This window comes from Trachurus japonicus, chromosome 8 (assembly GCF_045865225.1).
Source record: "Trachurus japonicus isolate A0001 chromosome 8, Traja_1.0".
Lineage (NCBI taxonomy): Eukaryota > Metazoa > Chordata > Actinopteri > Carangiformes > Carangidae > Trachurus > Trachurus japonicus.
This window is the reverse complement of record NC_140914.1, coordinates 21,670,643-21,686,950: the sequence shown is the minus strand read 5'-3', so window position 1 is coordinate 21,686,950 and position 16,308 is coordinate 21,670,643. Positions and strand designations below refer to the sequence as shown.

The window sequence follows — 16,308 nt, the reverse complement described above, 5'->3', positions numbered from 1 at the left end:
GACTGTGATAGGAAAAAATCCTGTCACGGTCTCATGGGGAGCTGGGATCAGCAACAGAGGGAAAAGGAAAACATATTCTCAGAGCCAGCGTGTGGAGAGGAAGAGGCTTTCAGGTAAGGATACAGTACATGTCCTTTGACGGCTTAAGTAATTTCTGACAGGCTGACTTGGGATATAAGCTGGCTAACTGAAAAGTGGGACAAGAAATGTTCACCCCCAGCGTTCTGTGCTTTAACTTCCATTTACAAACTTGTATTTTATGCTCACCTGGAATATGGCTATCCAGGCGTAGCCGATGTTGTCAAAGTTGACAGCTCCCTTGTGAGGGTTGAGGTTCCCTGGGCGACACACATTATAGTACTGGTTCCAGTTAACACAGCCATTGACGCTGGCCCCTCCCACCAAAGGGGCTAACCCAGCAGCCAGTGAACACTCCGCCCCGCCCTCGCTGTATGGCGGCACACTGTGGCAGCGCAGCATCCCATTCTCGCGGGGGGCCGAGCAGATAAACGGGCTGTCTTCGCCTTCCTCGGACATGTAGTAAGAACTTATGGACAAGTTGTAGATTCTAAAGAGAGAAAAAAGAACAAGATCAGAAGTGTAAAACACAACTGTGGCATCACAATTCATTACTATAAGACATTTCTTATGTATGACTCATTTTCTTTGGTTTTAATTGTAGCCCAAAATGCAGCTTTGCAGGATCTTGAGCAGTATCTTATGTGTTTTATAATCCCTAGAAAGAAATCCCTAACATCTAATCCTTTTAATTTAATCCTTTGTTTTGTTGAAAACTGCCTAGTTGATAGTTTTCATCAATAAATTATAGAGTACAGGAACTTCAGAGTTTGGATTAGTCTCATTTTGGTCACCAGCTCCTCATCCTACAGTGTCATTGAGTCACCAATTCTTGTCCTTCAGGTTCTGGTCTGAGTCCCCAAGAAGAGTCTTGGCATTATTCATACACAACTGAGATGTATGGACAAATTAATAAAGGAATCTGGGAATCTGAATGCCATAGTAACATGTAGATAAAAGTTAAAGCATTTTAAGAGTCAAAATTAGTTTTTTGTATGTAACACAGAAAACAGATCCCAGTTATGTGCAGATGATGCACAAACACTGTGATAGATAATGTTCCTTCTGTTAATATACTGTTCTATATCACAGAGAAATACAAAACCACAATAATGAGCCATCACACCATAAAGTCCATGAGTCCCTGTCCAAGTCCAAGTTGTTGATGGAAATTCTTGGAAAGTTGAGTCACGATTTTTGAACATTCATCTCTGACTGGAGTCTGAGTCACAGCTGCTCTAACCCAAAACGGAAGAATATAATAATATAAAATATCTATTTATACTCTCTTTTCAATGTGTATTTGTGTATGAATCTCTGAAGGAGAAAGTAGAATATAGCAAAAAGGAAACCATCACTTCGTAACACAAGTCAGTCTTGCTTCAATTAAATGGTGAACATACCATCTATTTCATCATACTCGTTAAGGAAAACAGCACATAAGTCAAGAGATCAGTGAACAAGCCATCAGGCAGTAGCCATGGTGACAGCTGTTTGCCACTTATGGTAGACAGTGGCTAATGCTCCCTACAGTTTACCTGCTTATTTATATTCTCCCACTTATAGTGGAGAGCCCTCCACCACAGTGAGTGCCTTTCTGCAGAGTGACATTTGCTCTTCAAGTACAGTTGCAGAGGGACCGGTTTAGTAAAGGGTCTAACGCTTGGTGAGTGTCTGCTGCTTTAATCCTACTGCTGTTACAGCCATTCCTGCTTTTTTCCCTGTAAGCTCTGGGTTTTATTTACCCTTAAATTTACATCCAGACTCTTCAATCTCACTGCTGCCTTCCTGAAATGGGCTGATCTTTGTAAAAAAAGAAAAAAAGAAAAGAAAAGTGCATCCTACAGTATGTGCATCCATATCTTGCCCATTTGAACTGGTCACATAATCCTGCTTGTTGCCGGTAGAGAAATTTATGTTGCTTCTCTCCAGGCACTTGTAGTATTCTGGAGATGGATCTTGTAAAATGATATCCAGAAGCAGCAACAGCACTCTAACACACAGTAGCACAGTTAAATAGGCATATAATGGGGAGTATCTGAGAGGCTAGCTACAGGGGGAAAAAAACAAACTCTCTGACGTATATGATCAGCCATGTAGAGAATATTAGTTTTCTTTGCGATTTCTAAAATTAACTAAGACCTAATGCACGGTTATAGGCATTCATGTGTATTAGCTTCATCAGACAGTCAAGATTCATAATGTACCGGAGGAGTTCAACACAGCAGCCTGAGCTATGAAATATTAAGCCGCTGTTCTCTTTCTGTCTTTGTCTCTTTCTCTCTTACACACAGAACGGATTCAGCCATATTAGCACTAGTACAATTTGTACCATTACATCAAAAAAAAAAGAAAAAAGAAGAAAATAGTTGAACGATTTAAAGATTTCAATGTGACATCTCTGGCTTCATGAGGTTATGGACCTTGAAGTGGCTTTCTTTCCTCTTTGTCTCTTGTATAATTTCACTCCCCTTAGCTAAACTGATGACTCTGATCTTTTCTCTGTCTGTATTACGGTTTGTTTGCCTTATTTATGAGCGAATGATTGTCTTCACATCTCTCTCTCTCTCTCTTTCATCACTAGAAGATCTAAGACAAACCTGTGGAAATAGGTTTTTCTAATATTTTTCACAACATGTGCGGTGTGGAGGGAGCCACAGCTTTCTCTCCAGGTCTCTTTAGAAGGTGTGAACACAGGCTGTCCTCTCCAGGCAACAGGTCTGTCTGCGCCAAACCTTTTCTACTCGCTGCTATCTCAGGTTGACAGAGCTTGTATCTTGTTAAGATTTCTCTCCGTTCCAGGTCAGTCTCAGCAGTCTGTCCTTTTTATACGGTCTGGCCTGAGCAGGATAAGTATGAAATTGATTTGGGGATTTTATCACATCCTTCCACAAAGTCTGAAGTGTTTCTTTCGGTTTATAGCAATTTCCCGGGTTGTTATATTATTCTTTTCAATTACCCTGGGTGCTAATTCAATCTTTTTTTACTCTGGCAGGACTTTTCTGGAGTATTATTAATTTTGTTCATGATGTTCAGGCTTTATTTCATATGATTTTAAAGCTAATACAAATCTGCAAAGAACACAGATTTTATGACTCCCTCTTGATTTTCCTGAACTACAGGAAAATGTATTATCAGAGATATTATTACATCCTCATCTCATTATGCATCTGCATTTTCCTCTACATCTGTGAGTCCATACATCCAACATACATCCAAAGGACTCTGTTTGCATACAAGTTACAGTTTCAGCACTGTAGCTACGGGGAACAGCTGACGCTTACTGCCTGAGACAACTCAGCACAGGCTCCAACATGATGAAAGAGAGTGCAAAAGAAGGCAGCAGAGAGGAGGAGGAGAAGGAAGACGTAAAGGAAAGGAGAGAAGGAAAGGGGTCAGAGTCCAGAAGAAAGATCGTTGTTTGAATTAAATGAGTGAGGCATGTTGGAAGATTTCATACGTGCTCGCTGGAAGGACAGTCGGTCATCATGTGAATGTAAGTGGAGGACGGCACTTACAAAGCAGAGTTTTGGTGGACTTTGGCAGTTTAATAGAGTTTATATTTGTCAGTGATCAGAAAATTGCTTCTTCCCACAAATCTAATCTGGATTTGACTGAGATCTTGAAGAGGCAATTTCCTGCGAGCCATTTGCTCTCAACCTCCAGCCACCGCAGGAAATGAGGAAATGCAAAATATGGTATATCACAGAACCAAATTCCTTACGCTCTGATATCCTCTCCCAGGAAGCAGCGGTTGCGCAGAAGCCCCGCCCACAGCTGGACTCCCACGATGCCGAAGATGAAAAAGACGAAGAAGCAGAGGAGGAGGACATTTCCTAACATGGGCAGGGTGTCCAACAGCAGTGTCACCAAGATCCTCATACCTATGGAGCAGGACACAAAGATGTAATCATCAGTTATCATTTCGACATGTGCTACTGTACTGTACCACGTGAGCGAGCAAATGCATGTTTGAATTTGACATAAATGATAGATACGGCATGAGATTCTTCTAGCCCTTTGGTGACCATACACCCTGATAACCTCTATTGATCTTGTGAGCTTAGAACTAACAACTTCATGCCCACAGCCAATACACTTAACAATATAGTGAAAGTGACAGTTTGACATGATTTCATCCTCTGGGAGTTGAACTTGCAGCTTTCCCGTGGCTAGTATTATCTAACCACATGCGTTCAGCATCTATCTCCAGCTGTCAGATGGGCTCAGCGTCAGCAGAAGCAGGGATCCAGTCCCTGAGGTCCTCACAATGTGTTCTGTCCCCTTTCACATATATCACAGCCCTGTCGCACTGACCACGCTCGCAGTACAGTAATATCGTTCCATGGCAGTGCCGCGTTTTTTTTCGAGGCTCTCCTCGAGTCGCCAACATTGAGTCGCCAACATCTCCAGAGAGTTTGCGCTGTTTCATTGCAGGAGAAAAGTCTGAACCCCCCATTGTTTCATGATTGGTGACATAATGGTTTATTTTAGGGGTCACATTCGCGCTATAACCTCACCAGTGATCCTATTCATTTTTGTGTCAGAAGCTAAATACTGTATATTATTTTCCAGTAAAGAACTCTCACTCAGTTGTGTGGAAAATGATAAATTATTTAGGCACATAAGTAAACATAGAAATCAATAATGTAAATTCTTGACTGTCTTGTTCTTTGAATTAATAAAAGCTGCAGTTATTCATCTTGACAGAACATTGCAATCTGTTACTTAGTCTAAATGTGTTGTTAATGGCTTCATGAAATGACATGTTTAAAGCAGCATTATTACATATAATAACGCTATGTATAATTATTGACTTGCAATTTCAAATTTAGTCAACACTGAAAACAAAATATGAAGATCTGAAAGGCTCCTCTTGTTCACAAATGTAGAAAAGGATCCTGATGTTGGAGCACTAACTGTTCCCGCTCAGAGGGAATGACTCATCAGTGTGTGTCTTTTTGTTTTGTTAATCCATGTGTGCGTCTTTGTGCGCCCATTAGCTGCAAAGATTTTGTCTGGGACATATTTTCTACACTTCATGCTTCAGCATCAAATCCACTGGGATGACTTTTTTTTTTTTTGCTTTATTCTTCGCAACATCCGTTGGACAGAAAAGTTAAGAAGTAGTCTACTCTTATCATATCGATCCTCCCTTAGTGACTGGATTATTCACAGTTCAGCTGCAGATCAAGAGTCAAGACTTGAAGAGGAATGGAAATAGCTGGAATGGTCAAAGTTGCACTATAAAATCATGGATAGTTCAGTAGAGTAATTGATCACCTATGATTTTCTTAATGTGACAGGTTACACACCTGCTTCTTTATATCTGCCAACTGACTATTATCTTCTTCACTCAAGAGAGGATGCACTGTACACAGCAGTAAAATGGGGTAAACCTGAAACTCATATAAATGGTATTCAATTCTCATCATAAAGCTAGAGAAGAGTACATCTGTGTGCATACCCCAGAGATGCACTATAGAGGCTCAGATGCTGCGTGATTCCAGCACGTGGAAACATACATTATGCAAACACACACAGATGCCTTACTATGGATGCATCTGTGTGCAGAGAAATCTACTGAGCAAACACAAACATTTCACAGCACTGACATCTCCAGCGCAGAATAATGTTGTTGTTTTTTTCAGAAACCATACACTGACTTTCACCGATTGGAACAATACAAAAAAAGACGACAAAAATACAAAGACTGACACCATATTTACTCCCAGGGTAACGGTGCCCACTGAAAACATTTAAAAAGGAAAACCAAGGGAACCAAGATTCCACAGGTCACAATGTCTCATACTGACACAGGATAAATATTATTTTAGCTGCTAAGATACGAGACTTGTTATTTTGTTGAGAAGAAATAAAAAGAGCAGAATCAAAATGGGTTTGCTTTGTCGAGCCGTTTCGAGAAGCAGCAGGATTTACAGACTGAGGGTTTCAACTATGAACCTGTGATAAAACCACAACACAGATTCTTAGATTAGATATCGGAGTAATTACCCATGTCTCTGTGGCCAAAGAACCTGTGGCTGCAGCACACAGATAAAGTAAATTACCAGGTCGTCCACAGTGAAGCTGTCGGGCAGGTAAAATACAGTATCTACTCTCCAGCTCCTTGTGCTGCTAAAAAGAATTGTGACATCATACATAGCCGTGCCGTGCGTGCCGGTTCACACGTGCGAATGCGGTGTCAGTTGGCAGAGGGTTTGCAGAACCCCCTGCATGAAGTACTGTAGCTTTGTAAACATGAAATAAACAGAGAGCGCTGCTCACTGTATCTAAGATACAGCACAATAACACATTTAACATCTGTTCAACGGTAGATATTTCCCTTCCACTTAGGCAGAAAGACAAACAGGCAGGACAGGGTGATGGTGTGTGACAGAGACATTAAGTAGAGAGAGAAAAACTTAAGCCTGGCTATTAGCCTGGCTTGCTTGCACCCTTGAACACTCGATCTCTGATAAGTAAAAAAAAAGTAAACAAAAGGACAAAAAGAGAGGGAAAAATGGAGAAAGTAAACTGGTTCTAACCATCCCACAGGTCTCTCTAGTTGTGTGTACCTGTGATTATCATGTGTGTGGGCTTCAGGGAGTGTTGGTGTCTGTCTGTGTCTACACTGACCTTGAGTTTCCAGCCCCAAGTACTGTAATACCTCTTTCATTGTCACCCTCATTGCAATTCTCTCCCTCCGGCTTGTCTCCGTCCACCTCCCTGTGTCAGACCCTTCAGGGAGTGACTGAAAACTTGTTACAATAATAAATGTTTCACTTCATCTTCTCCGTGGCTGTAAACATTGTTTCTCAAGGCTGCTGTTAGCTTAGCAACAAGGTTAAGGTTAATGTTAATGTTAAATTTTCTTTTCTTTTTTTCTCTTCCTTTTTCCCCCCTGGTTCTCACAGAGATAGACTTTTAGTGGTGCCTGTGTGTGAGAGTGTTTGTGATGATAGCTTGAGAGAAACAGACAACCTGCCATGCTTTATGATTGTGTTTGGGTTATCTGCAGCGCCTAAGGCATACACACCCCACCACACACACACAAACACACACACACACACACAACACATAACGTCATCCTCTATGTGGGAGACTCTCAGGTCAACCTGTGTCACATGCTAAAAACTGGTATATTCTGGGGAAGTGGGGTCATTATTCAAGCACACACACACACACACACACACCTACACACACACACACACACACACACACACACACACACACACACACACACACACACACACACACACACACACACACAGTCTTTTAACTGCAGCCAGACAGCAACCAGATGTCTATAACCCTGACAACATATAGGCTACTTAGTCAAGTACTCATATGTGCCAATAACCTCTCATAGGTTCTCTAATGTAAGAAGAGACTTCAATCGTTTCATTAACAATAAAACGAGGTTAACCACTATCAGCTTCACATCAGACTAAAACAGTTTAGTAAAATAAATGTTTAAAACCACCTCTGTCACAGAGTTGTATTGAATAAAATGGCTCCCGCTGCTGGCAGACAGAGTCTGAAAAACAGCTTGGCTGCTTGCCTAATGTATGCTGGTTAATAATCTGGTACATTGTTATGACACCAGTGTCTAGTGATCCTCTTTAGCTGTAGATTCATGGCCACTTGTGTCACAGAGCTTTTAGGAAAATGACAAACTATGTGCGAGTTCTCACTCTATGCTGGCACGGTGCGACCGCTGGAAGTGAGATTAAAGCAAACATGAAGTCCCGGATCATTGGTCAACTTACCGTTAAGTGGTGCGAATACAGATATCAAAATAAAACATACCAGCAAACAGGTTCAGGCTGCCACACAGACTTCTGGATAACAAGTGGCTAGAGTCATTTTAAAACTTGCAGAGACTTGTAGAATTTTACGTGAGAAGTGCATAACTTTCTGTAGAACAGAACACTTTTAATAATAATAATAATAATAATAATAATAATAATAATAATAATAGAATATTATATCAAGTTCATATTAAAACACCTTTGCATAATCCTCTGTTGTAGTAAGACAGTGATGGGATATGAAAGACTGTTTACTGTGCAGCAGATGAATATTCATAGTTGCTCATGAAAGACAGTTCAAAGTAAATGCAAAAAGCCTCCATCTTACTGAGTTAACTGCAGTCACATCTCAGGTGCTGCTCAGTCACCAGCTGCTAAAGTGTAAAACTGTCAGGATTCTGGGGCACAGGCAAAAGAGCAAATAATCACAGAGACAGGTAAAGTGGGTTTTTCATGTGCTCACCATCAGTCAGGAAAGGTAGAGCTCTGGGACAATCTCCAAAGGTATATCAAACAAGAAAAGAAAAAAACACTGTAAAATATGAACTTACTTGGAACTCTGTTGATGGCTCGCAGTGGTCTGAGCACTCTGACGGTACGGATGGCAGACAGACTGGCGTTATGGCCGTCCAGAGAATACTCCATCACCCTGAAGACAGTTTCAGTCAGAGAGAGAGAGGCAGAGGGAAGTTTAATTATTGTACTGTGATTTATGTCAACAAAACAGAACACACACACACACACACTACACAAAGAACCAAAGACAAGAAAACTGAGAACATAAAATTTATAACTATGCCTCTAACATTTGCAGCATATGTTGAGGCTACTCAGCTAAATGTTGTGTTATATATATCAACTCAGGAGTAAAGGTTAACCGACTTCCTCTTTTTGCTTGTTTCCAACTTAGAACAAAAGATTTCTGTTGCCTGTTTTCTTTCTACAGGTAAAAGTTCTGTTGGCGATGCCACTAAAGACACAATTGGTGTGTGATGAGGCTTGAGAAATAGAAAACATAGTACAATTATATAAATATACTGACATTGTGTGTTGATTGCCTCTGTGCTTGTTTACTTCATGTTCAACATCGGGGTAACAGAGAAATTAAATGTTGCTATTATCAAGCTGCAGATGACAGAGAGAACTGAGCAATTTGTGGTGATGAGCCCATAAAACACTGTGGGATACGAACCCTGCCATGACAATGACGAAGTCAAGCTGGTTCCACTTGTCCCCAAGGTAACAGTTGGGGCCAAAAATTCCCAGGGCCACCATTTTGATGATCATTTCCACAGCGAAGAAAGCAAAGATACAGTCGTCCAATACCTGGTTATACAAACAAACGTGCAGTTGGAATTAATGTTTGATACTGACAACAACAATAACAACAGGAAATCGACTTCTTGCCAAAAGGAAAAGGTCACATTCTTGACCTTGATGAGTTTCCATATCAGTACAGTGAAAAAGAGCTCTTGAATCAGAGTTCTTGTCTCCATTAGCTGGTTCCATCCCAGCGGGGAATAGCTCTGGCTTAGCACGGTTATGGCTGTGTCTCAATTAATTAGACATCTACTATGGCAAAAAGAACGTCTGTATTTAATGAGCACATCTCACTGTGCCAAGAATCAACATTGCTCAACGGTAAGAGCACATTGAAGCATAATGATGTTGATATAATGAGATAAGAAAAAGAAAATCAATCTAATTTTCATCAACATTTATTAACCACCTGCTTTTCTGGACTCCTCACATCAACCTAAAAATTGAATTCAGAAGCAGTTCCTGGTACAAACAAAACTTTGACTCATAATCAGTAAGTACATTATTATAAAATGAATCATAATAAGCAGAAATACAGTACAATCAATACAATCTATGCATTTCAAAGCAAAGGGGACAGATACAATTCAAACAATCACAACCATAAAAACCAGTGAGCCATGTTGAGAGAAATAAAATGGAAAGTCAAACCAGGAAAAGCTCTGGGATAAAAGTATATTTTTTAGAAGGGACTCCAGGGCTTTGGGACCCAACTGTAAAATCCCTTTCATTTTCAGCCAGGGCTCTAGGACAGACATAAGACCTTGGCGCGAGGATCTCAAGTTGTGTAGTTGTATATTGGAAACTAAGAGGTCAGAAATGCAACCAGGCGGTGCGTGGCGCAGTGGTTAGAGCGGCCGCCCCATGTAGAAGCTACAGTCCTCAACGCAGGGGTCCCTGGTTCGAATCCCGCGTCGGGCAGACATTTCCTGCATGTCATTCCCCCTCTCTCTGCCTCCCCCATTCCTGTCTATCTCACTGTGCTATCAAATAAAGGCAAAAAGGCCAAAAAATATACTTAAAAAAAAGAAAAAAAGAAATGCAACCAGGACAGATGCCATACATGGAGAGCTTTGAAAGTAATCAATAAAAAAGTTAAAATCTATACTAAAACATAGTCAGATCCAGTGTAGAGAGGCGATCATGTGCCTGGCAGCAGAGGACGATCAATGGATTTTTGGGTGACACAACTAAAAAGACAGTGTAAAATGGCCTTTAAATGTTGAAAATGCTCAGATTTTAGAAATATTTCTAAGATGATAACAACATAATTGTACACATTTTGTGGTGTGCTGCTTGAAGATAAGATTACAGTGAAACCAGACACCAAGTGGTGACGTACGTGTGTGGAGACAACCACAAGATAGAAGAGTTCAGGTGCAAAGGGGAGAGGTCACACTAACCTGCAGGATGCGGCACCACTCCGACTGGCAGGTGACATCTTCACAGGGCTGGAACATCCCCAGAGTCACACAGTTGAGCAGGATCACCAGCATGGACACATGCTCGAACCACGTGCAAGAGAAGGTTAAGGCCAAAACCCATGATGGGATGTGATTTGAAATGATCAACAATACAGAAAGAAGATTTTCTTAACACAAAGGAAGAAAAGCAAGTGAGAAAATCCAAATAGACACTGCATATCACTATTTAATCCAGTCTCCTTTTTAAACCATCTTAACTCATTGAGTGTCATTGACATATATGTCAATCACAATCCAACGCTTGAGTGCCATTGACATATATATACGTCAAACGCAGTTTTCTGCGGCTGGTAAAGGGGGGCGAGGGTCAGGGGGCAGCAACTGCAGGAGAAGTAGGAGAGCAAGCATCACTCTACTTGTCTTGGACTCCTACTTGTTGTATTTTAGTTGTTTTTTTTTTGTTTTATTGTACAATGAAAAAGCATGTGAAATGAAATTTTCAGATGTCTTACATGTTTTTGAAGCCAAAATTAAAACGGATAAATCACTGTTTTTCTTGAGAGACTTTCACAAAAATGCATTTTTCTCAGCTTTCTAGAAAAAAAGTGGTCTTTTTGGTGCAACAAGGCTCTTTCAACTTAAGATAAATCAAGAATCGAACAAGGTACAAACAAATGTTTTTTCCCTAATTAAATATAGAGTCTCCTCTTTCCTTTGAGCTATTTGGTGTTTTCAGAGTCATAGTACAAAATATTCTGTGGGTCTTGAAATATTACTCAAAATGCCCCGAAACGCTGGCACAGGGCACTGATAAAAAGGGCTGGCACTCAATGAGTTAATGTGACATCCTCATCGGTATGGCTGGAGACTGGAGGTTGTTTTTTTCTCTCCACCACCACCACCTGTGGAGTGTGAACCACAGGTGCATCCAGTGCAGACACAAGCAGGTGCGAGCTACACGCTGAGGCAGCACGGTCCAAATGGGCCTGTCCACGTGTCTGTCGCACGGTGTTGTTGCAGAAGGGGAACCACCTGTGTCGGTCAGTGAGTGGACACACAGGGAACAGCTACAATCCTGTGATGCTGATCCTCATTTTGAACATCAGTGGTTTAACAGTGTCATCCAACTAAATGAGCTACAGAATCATCACAGGGGGTCACCAGCTAAACAGGTAAATACTGTAGAACCCCCAAAAGACAAGACTGTTTTAAAATTCAAAGTAACTTAAAATGACTGTATGTTTCTATAAAACTAATCCAAACTCATTTTAGAAAAGATTGAGGATGAAGCAACTTAGGTCCATGGTAAGAGCATGTAAACAAATGTTTCACTAACAACACTGGAAGCGGATGTCAATAGGAAGTTTAGTGCGAGCCTAATGCACCTAATGGGTCTAATAATGATCCAGTGGGCCTGGCTGCTAATCTGATTACAGGCAGTTTCACAGTTTCACAAATAAACATTTTAATGGATCTATGTCTACTGTATATCCTGTTGTAGTGCTGGCTAATACTGATTAATGGCAGCAGCAGGAGTTGTGTGAAACTGTAAACTTCTGTACTTCTTCCTCCCTTGCTTCCTTTCCTATCTGTTTTGGACTAACTGGTGAGATTGTCTTTGCTTTCATTCTTTCCTTTATTTTGGTTTATTCTCTGTTCTGTTCATCTGTCTATTGGAAAGAGTGCTACATAACAGTGTGGCCTCATTGGAATATTATGTATTGCATTGGAAATCATTTGATGTGGTTTAAATGCAGCAACATTGTTGAACCTAAATCTGCATCCTCATTTCTACTGACTGAATGAAACAGCCAAAATCCAGTGATGAGATGCCCTATACCCAGTCCAACATAGGGGAAAACTCATCATGAGGACAAACACGTGGCTGCACTAACAACTTCATAAATCCATCACTGACAGCACAATGCAAAACAATAATTCACATCATGCTACAGAAAAACAAGTAAAGCAATAAAGTGTATATGGGCGGCGCATCAGAGGGCTTCTGCTGCTGAAGTCATTTCAGAGGATGTCCCATCATCATAATGAGAAAAATAATACTGTGCAAAGCAAGTAAGTCAGTTAGTGCAAAGAGAGGATGAGGGAGAGAGTGAGGCGGAAAACAGATGAAGGAAAATGACAAAAGAGAACAAGAGCAAATCACGTCTCCTCAACTCAGACAAAAAAAAAAAAAAAAAGATACTGATGCTGCTGTTTTTCTACTTGGGCTTTTGTCCCAGACACATGCACAGACAGCAGAGATCTGGTGTGCACTCTGATTTGTGTTATTGACATATTCCCGGGATGAGGTACTGTTCTAATTAAAAGGAGATACAGCAGAAACGAGTGACCACTGTCATCTACATTATTCACACCACAGAGGCATACACACACAGACCCACAAAATATACAGGCAGATGCTGTAGAAATCTATTACACACACACAGATGGGATGTTCTGCTGTGATCAGGAGTGTGTATCAGCGGAAAAGTTTGACCTCAAACTTTTTTCATCCAGTGTTTGTTCCAGTAAGTCTTTTAATTTCCTGTGAATCTAATTGTGTAATAACCATTTTCACTGATGAGCATTTGAGATTTTAACGTTTTAACATCTGATCTTACGACAATTTCTGATGAGAGCATGAGACATCAGACATTTCCATAAGATCATTACCAACTCTCTGAGAAATATTAACCTCCATTATGATGTGCTAGAGTTAATGGACACAAAACATGGGTTTCATGCTGGCAGAGATAACTGCAGTTCAACATGTGAGTGATATATAGTGATATTCAAATTTGATTATGCTGATGTGCGCATGCATTTACTAAGAAGGCAGGCGCCACACAAAGATGTAATGGAGATGAATGCACAATGGAGTTCTTGACGCTTCTCGGCTTCACTGTGGATTTTCATTAGATTTTTATAGTATGGATCATATTGACTAACGATGAGTGAGGTTTTAATATTACGACAATTTATAAACAACAGGACAAAACTGCCAACTGAGTGATTTAAAATACTACAACAGAAATAAATGTTCCACAGAAAAGCCTCTGCTCTGCTCCCTGCAACACATCATCTGTATGCCGGCCCATTTGCAAGTCAAACAGAGGATTTCCTGAGCCCTGGCTGCCACTACTCACCTATGTCAGACTGCTTCATTAACCAAACCTGATGAATGTGCAACACACTCTGACAAAATGCCAAACGCCTTTATTCTCTCCACTGATTATCTGTTTCCTCTCTCCGCTCTGAGGACAGAGATGAAAAATACACGGATCTCTACATCAATAAAGCACATCTGTTAATAATGATGTGGATCATATTTATCCAGGGCTTATAAAAGCAAGCTACTTCATATCAATTTATATTTTGTTTTGTTTTTTTCAATCTAATGCATAATGATGATTTCTGGCAATACACTAAACTCCCACCGTTGTGGTCTTCATCATGAAACAGCTGGATATTCACGTTACCGGAAGCACTGCTACTGTGCGAGGTGGAAAAAATGCAAACCCTTGCTGCTTATCCTCTGGAGACACATAAAAAAAAAAAGAATGAGGGGGAAAAATAAACCATGGGCATGTGAGTATTGACCGTTTTGAAGGGTGCAGGATGTGAAAAAAAGAGAAAAAAGCAGCAGGCAGGGTGAGGTATTTGTAGTGTTCTGAGGGGGCTGTGCGGTTCAGAGGTCACGTCATGTTCACACACACTCTGAGCCATTAGGGTTGTTTGGTTGTGTTGTATATACATCCAGTCTACAAATGGGTTAGATATGTATTTACAGATTAAATCGGTGTAAAACATGTATTGCGACGTCCTCAGGGGAGCAGCGACAAAACACTTGTGTTAATGTGTTAAGTTACAACGTGTTTTCTTTCAAAGACAAAAGCACATTTACAGTCACATGGGAAATGCCTCGGGCCAGTCTGTCGCTATACAGTATGTGCTTCACACACACACACAAACACACAGATATAAACACACACATACTAAGTCAAGCAATGTAATGTCGATCCTTCCTTCACAGATGAAAGATTCAGTAATCTGCAGCAGAATTAAAATGAGAGATTTGAATATTCGCAGAATCTCTCTCTCTCTCTTTCTGTCACTCTCTCACTCCTGTCGCTCTGTGCCTCCCTGTGCTCTGCTTTCTCTAATTCCTTTTTAATCTCAGCAGTCAACACCTCCTGAGCCCCCTTCTGTCTTCAGCTCTCCCACACACACACACACACGCACACACACACACACAGATGTATGCATCCATAGACATAAGCTGTAATGTATAAGTCCTAAAAGTCAATCCAGTCCGACACTGCAAAGCCAGCACTGCGTACGAACCGGTTCACGGTAAACAGGAAACAACGATGATCCTGATTTTTTATTAAAAATCTGTATGCCGTCTGCCTCATAAACACACAAGCACCCAAACACACAAATGGTTAAGTATGGGTTGTGTTTGCCCTATGCTGCTATAGGCAAGATCAAACATGGTGTACAATGCCTGGCTTTTCTCCCCTGGCAGTGAGAAATCCAGCCCTGGCAACACACTGCTCCTGGCCTCACTTGTTAAGGTCGATTTATGCCTCTGCACTTTGAGCAAATCCAATTAGGCCTCTGTCGTGTCACACCGGATGTAGGCTATTGTGGGTATTCATAGGTCTAGTACTGGGCGAGTCCGATATAACCATTTATTGCCCATCTATAGAATACACCTCAATGTTGTTCACCCAAAAATCACAGGATCAAGACAAAGCAAATCCATTCAAAAACAAAACTGTACTCATTAACAATCAGTTGTTCTGGCCCATTATGGTTTGGTTGTTACTGTTGGGCTTTTGTCTGAAATAAAATATGGTTGGTTTACATGTCACAAATCCATTACCTGTTGTGGGAAACAGTGACAGTGGGAAAGAAAATACTCATGACTAATAGTGACATCTAAGTTAAATAAAACCTAGAGCAGGATATACAGTATGATTATAGATTCACAAATGTGACATGTTGAAATGTGAAAACATTTAAGTAGAAAAGCAACAAAGACAGCACTTGTCCTGTGTAGTTTCCTACCAATGGCTAATAGAAAAAAAGACACAATTGCACTGGTACTGTGTATTTGCTTTTAGGATTGGGAGCACTGTTGTGCTTTACTTTACATTTCAGTGCCAGGAACTTTGGTAATGATTTTGAAGACGTAAAACTGTTTTAAACAACATTAAGACATTTGTAACATGGACAACTTGAATTCATTTCTGTCTAGGATTATTTCTTTATTTGTCCACTGAGAGGCAAAGGATTGTGAAGCAGATGTTACCGATAGACTATTTAATTTTCTGTCTTGCAAAAATTAAAGCACCTGGTTGCCAAAACTTACATTTTTACTCGACTGGTTTATTTTCTCACTATCCCACCCCCACCCCACAATGCTCTTTAGCTGATCTACTGGAGCAAAAGTATAATTATGATTATAGTATAATTATAAACTGCATTTGTTCAAGTATTGACATATCATCCATACCAGACTGACAGACACATGTCCACACACTAATTAAAACAGTTTGAGACGAAGGAGAGACAAACTGCAGCGTGGAGGACGGAGAGCTCTCCGAAAAAGACAGATATGAAACATCAATTACATTTGTTTGTCGCTGTACGGTATAATGGGTAAT

General features: G+C 40.6%; 1 protein-coding gene across 3 annotated transcripts in view; it reads right to left on the bottom strand.

Moving 5' to 3' along the window:
* cacna1ha (calcium channel, voltage-dependent, T type, alpha 1H subunit a) overlaps positions 1–10,775 on the bottom strand; it is a 56,483-nt gene extending 45,708 nt beyond the window's left edge. For all 3 annotated transcript variants that reach the window (XM_085784644.1, XM_085784645.1, XM_085784646.1), the window contains exons 1-5: positions 10,616–10,775; positions 9,085–9,218; positions 8,444–8,541; positions 3,803–3,962; positions 268–568 (exon numbers count right to left, since the gene is read on the bottom strand). In XM_085784644.1, coding sequence (XP_085640770.1) covers positions 268–568; positions 3,803–3,962; positions 8,444–8,541; positions 9,085–9,218; positions 10,616–10,708 — 786 coding nt within the window. In that variant the 5' untranslated portion in view covers positions 10,709–10,775. The remainder of the gene's footprint in view (positions 1–267; positions 569–3,802; positions 3,963–8,443; positions 8,542–9,084; positions 9,219–10,615) is intronic.
* Between the last annotated feature and the right edge of the window lie 5,533 nt (positions 10,776–16,308).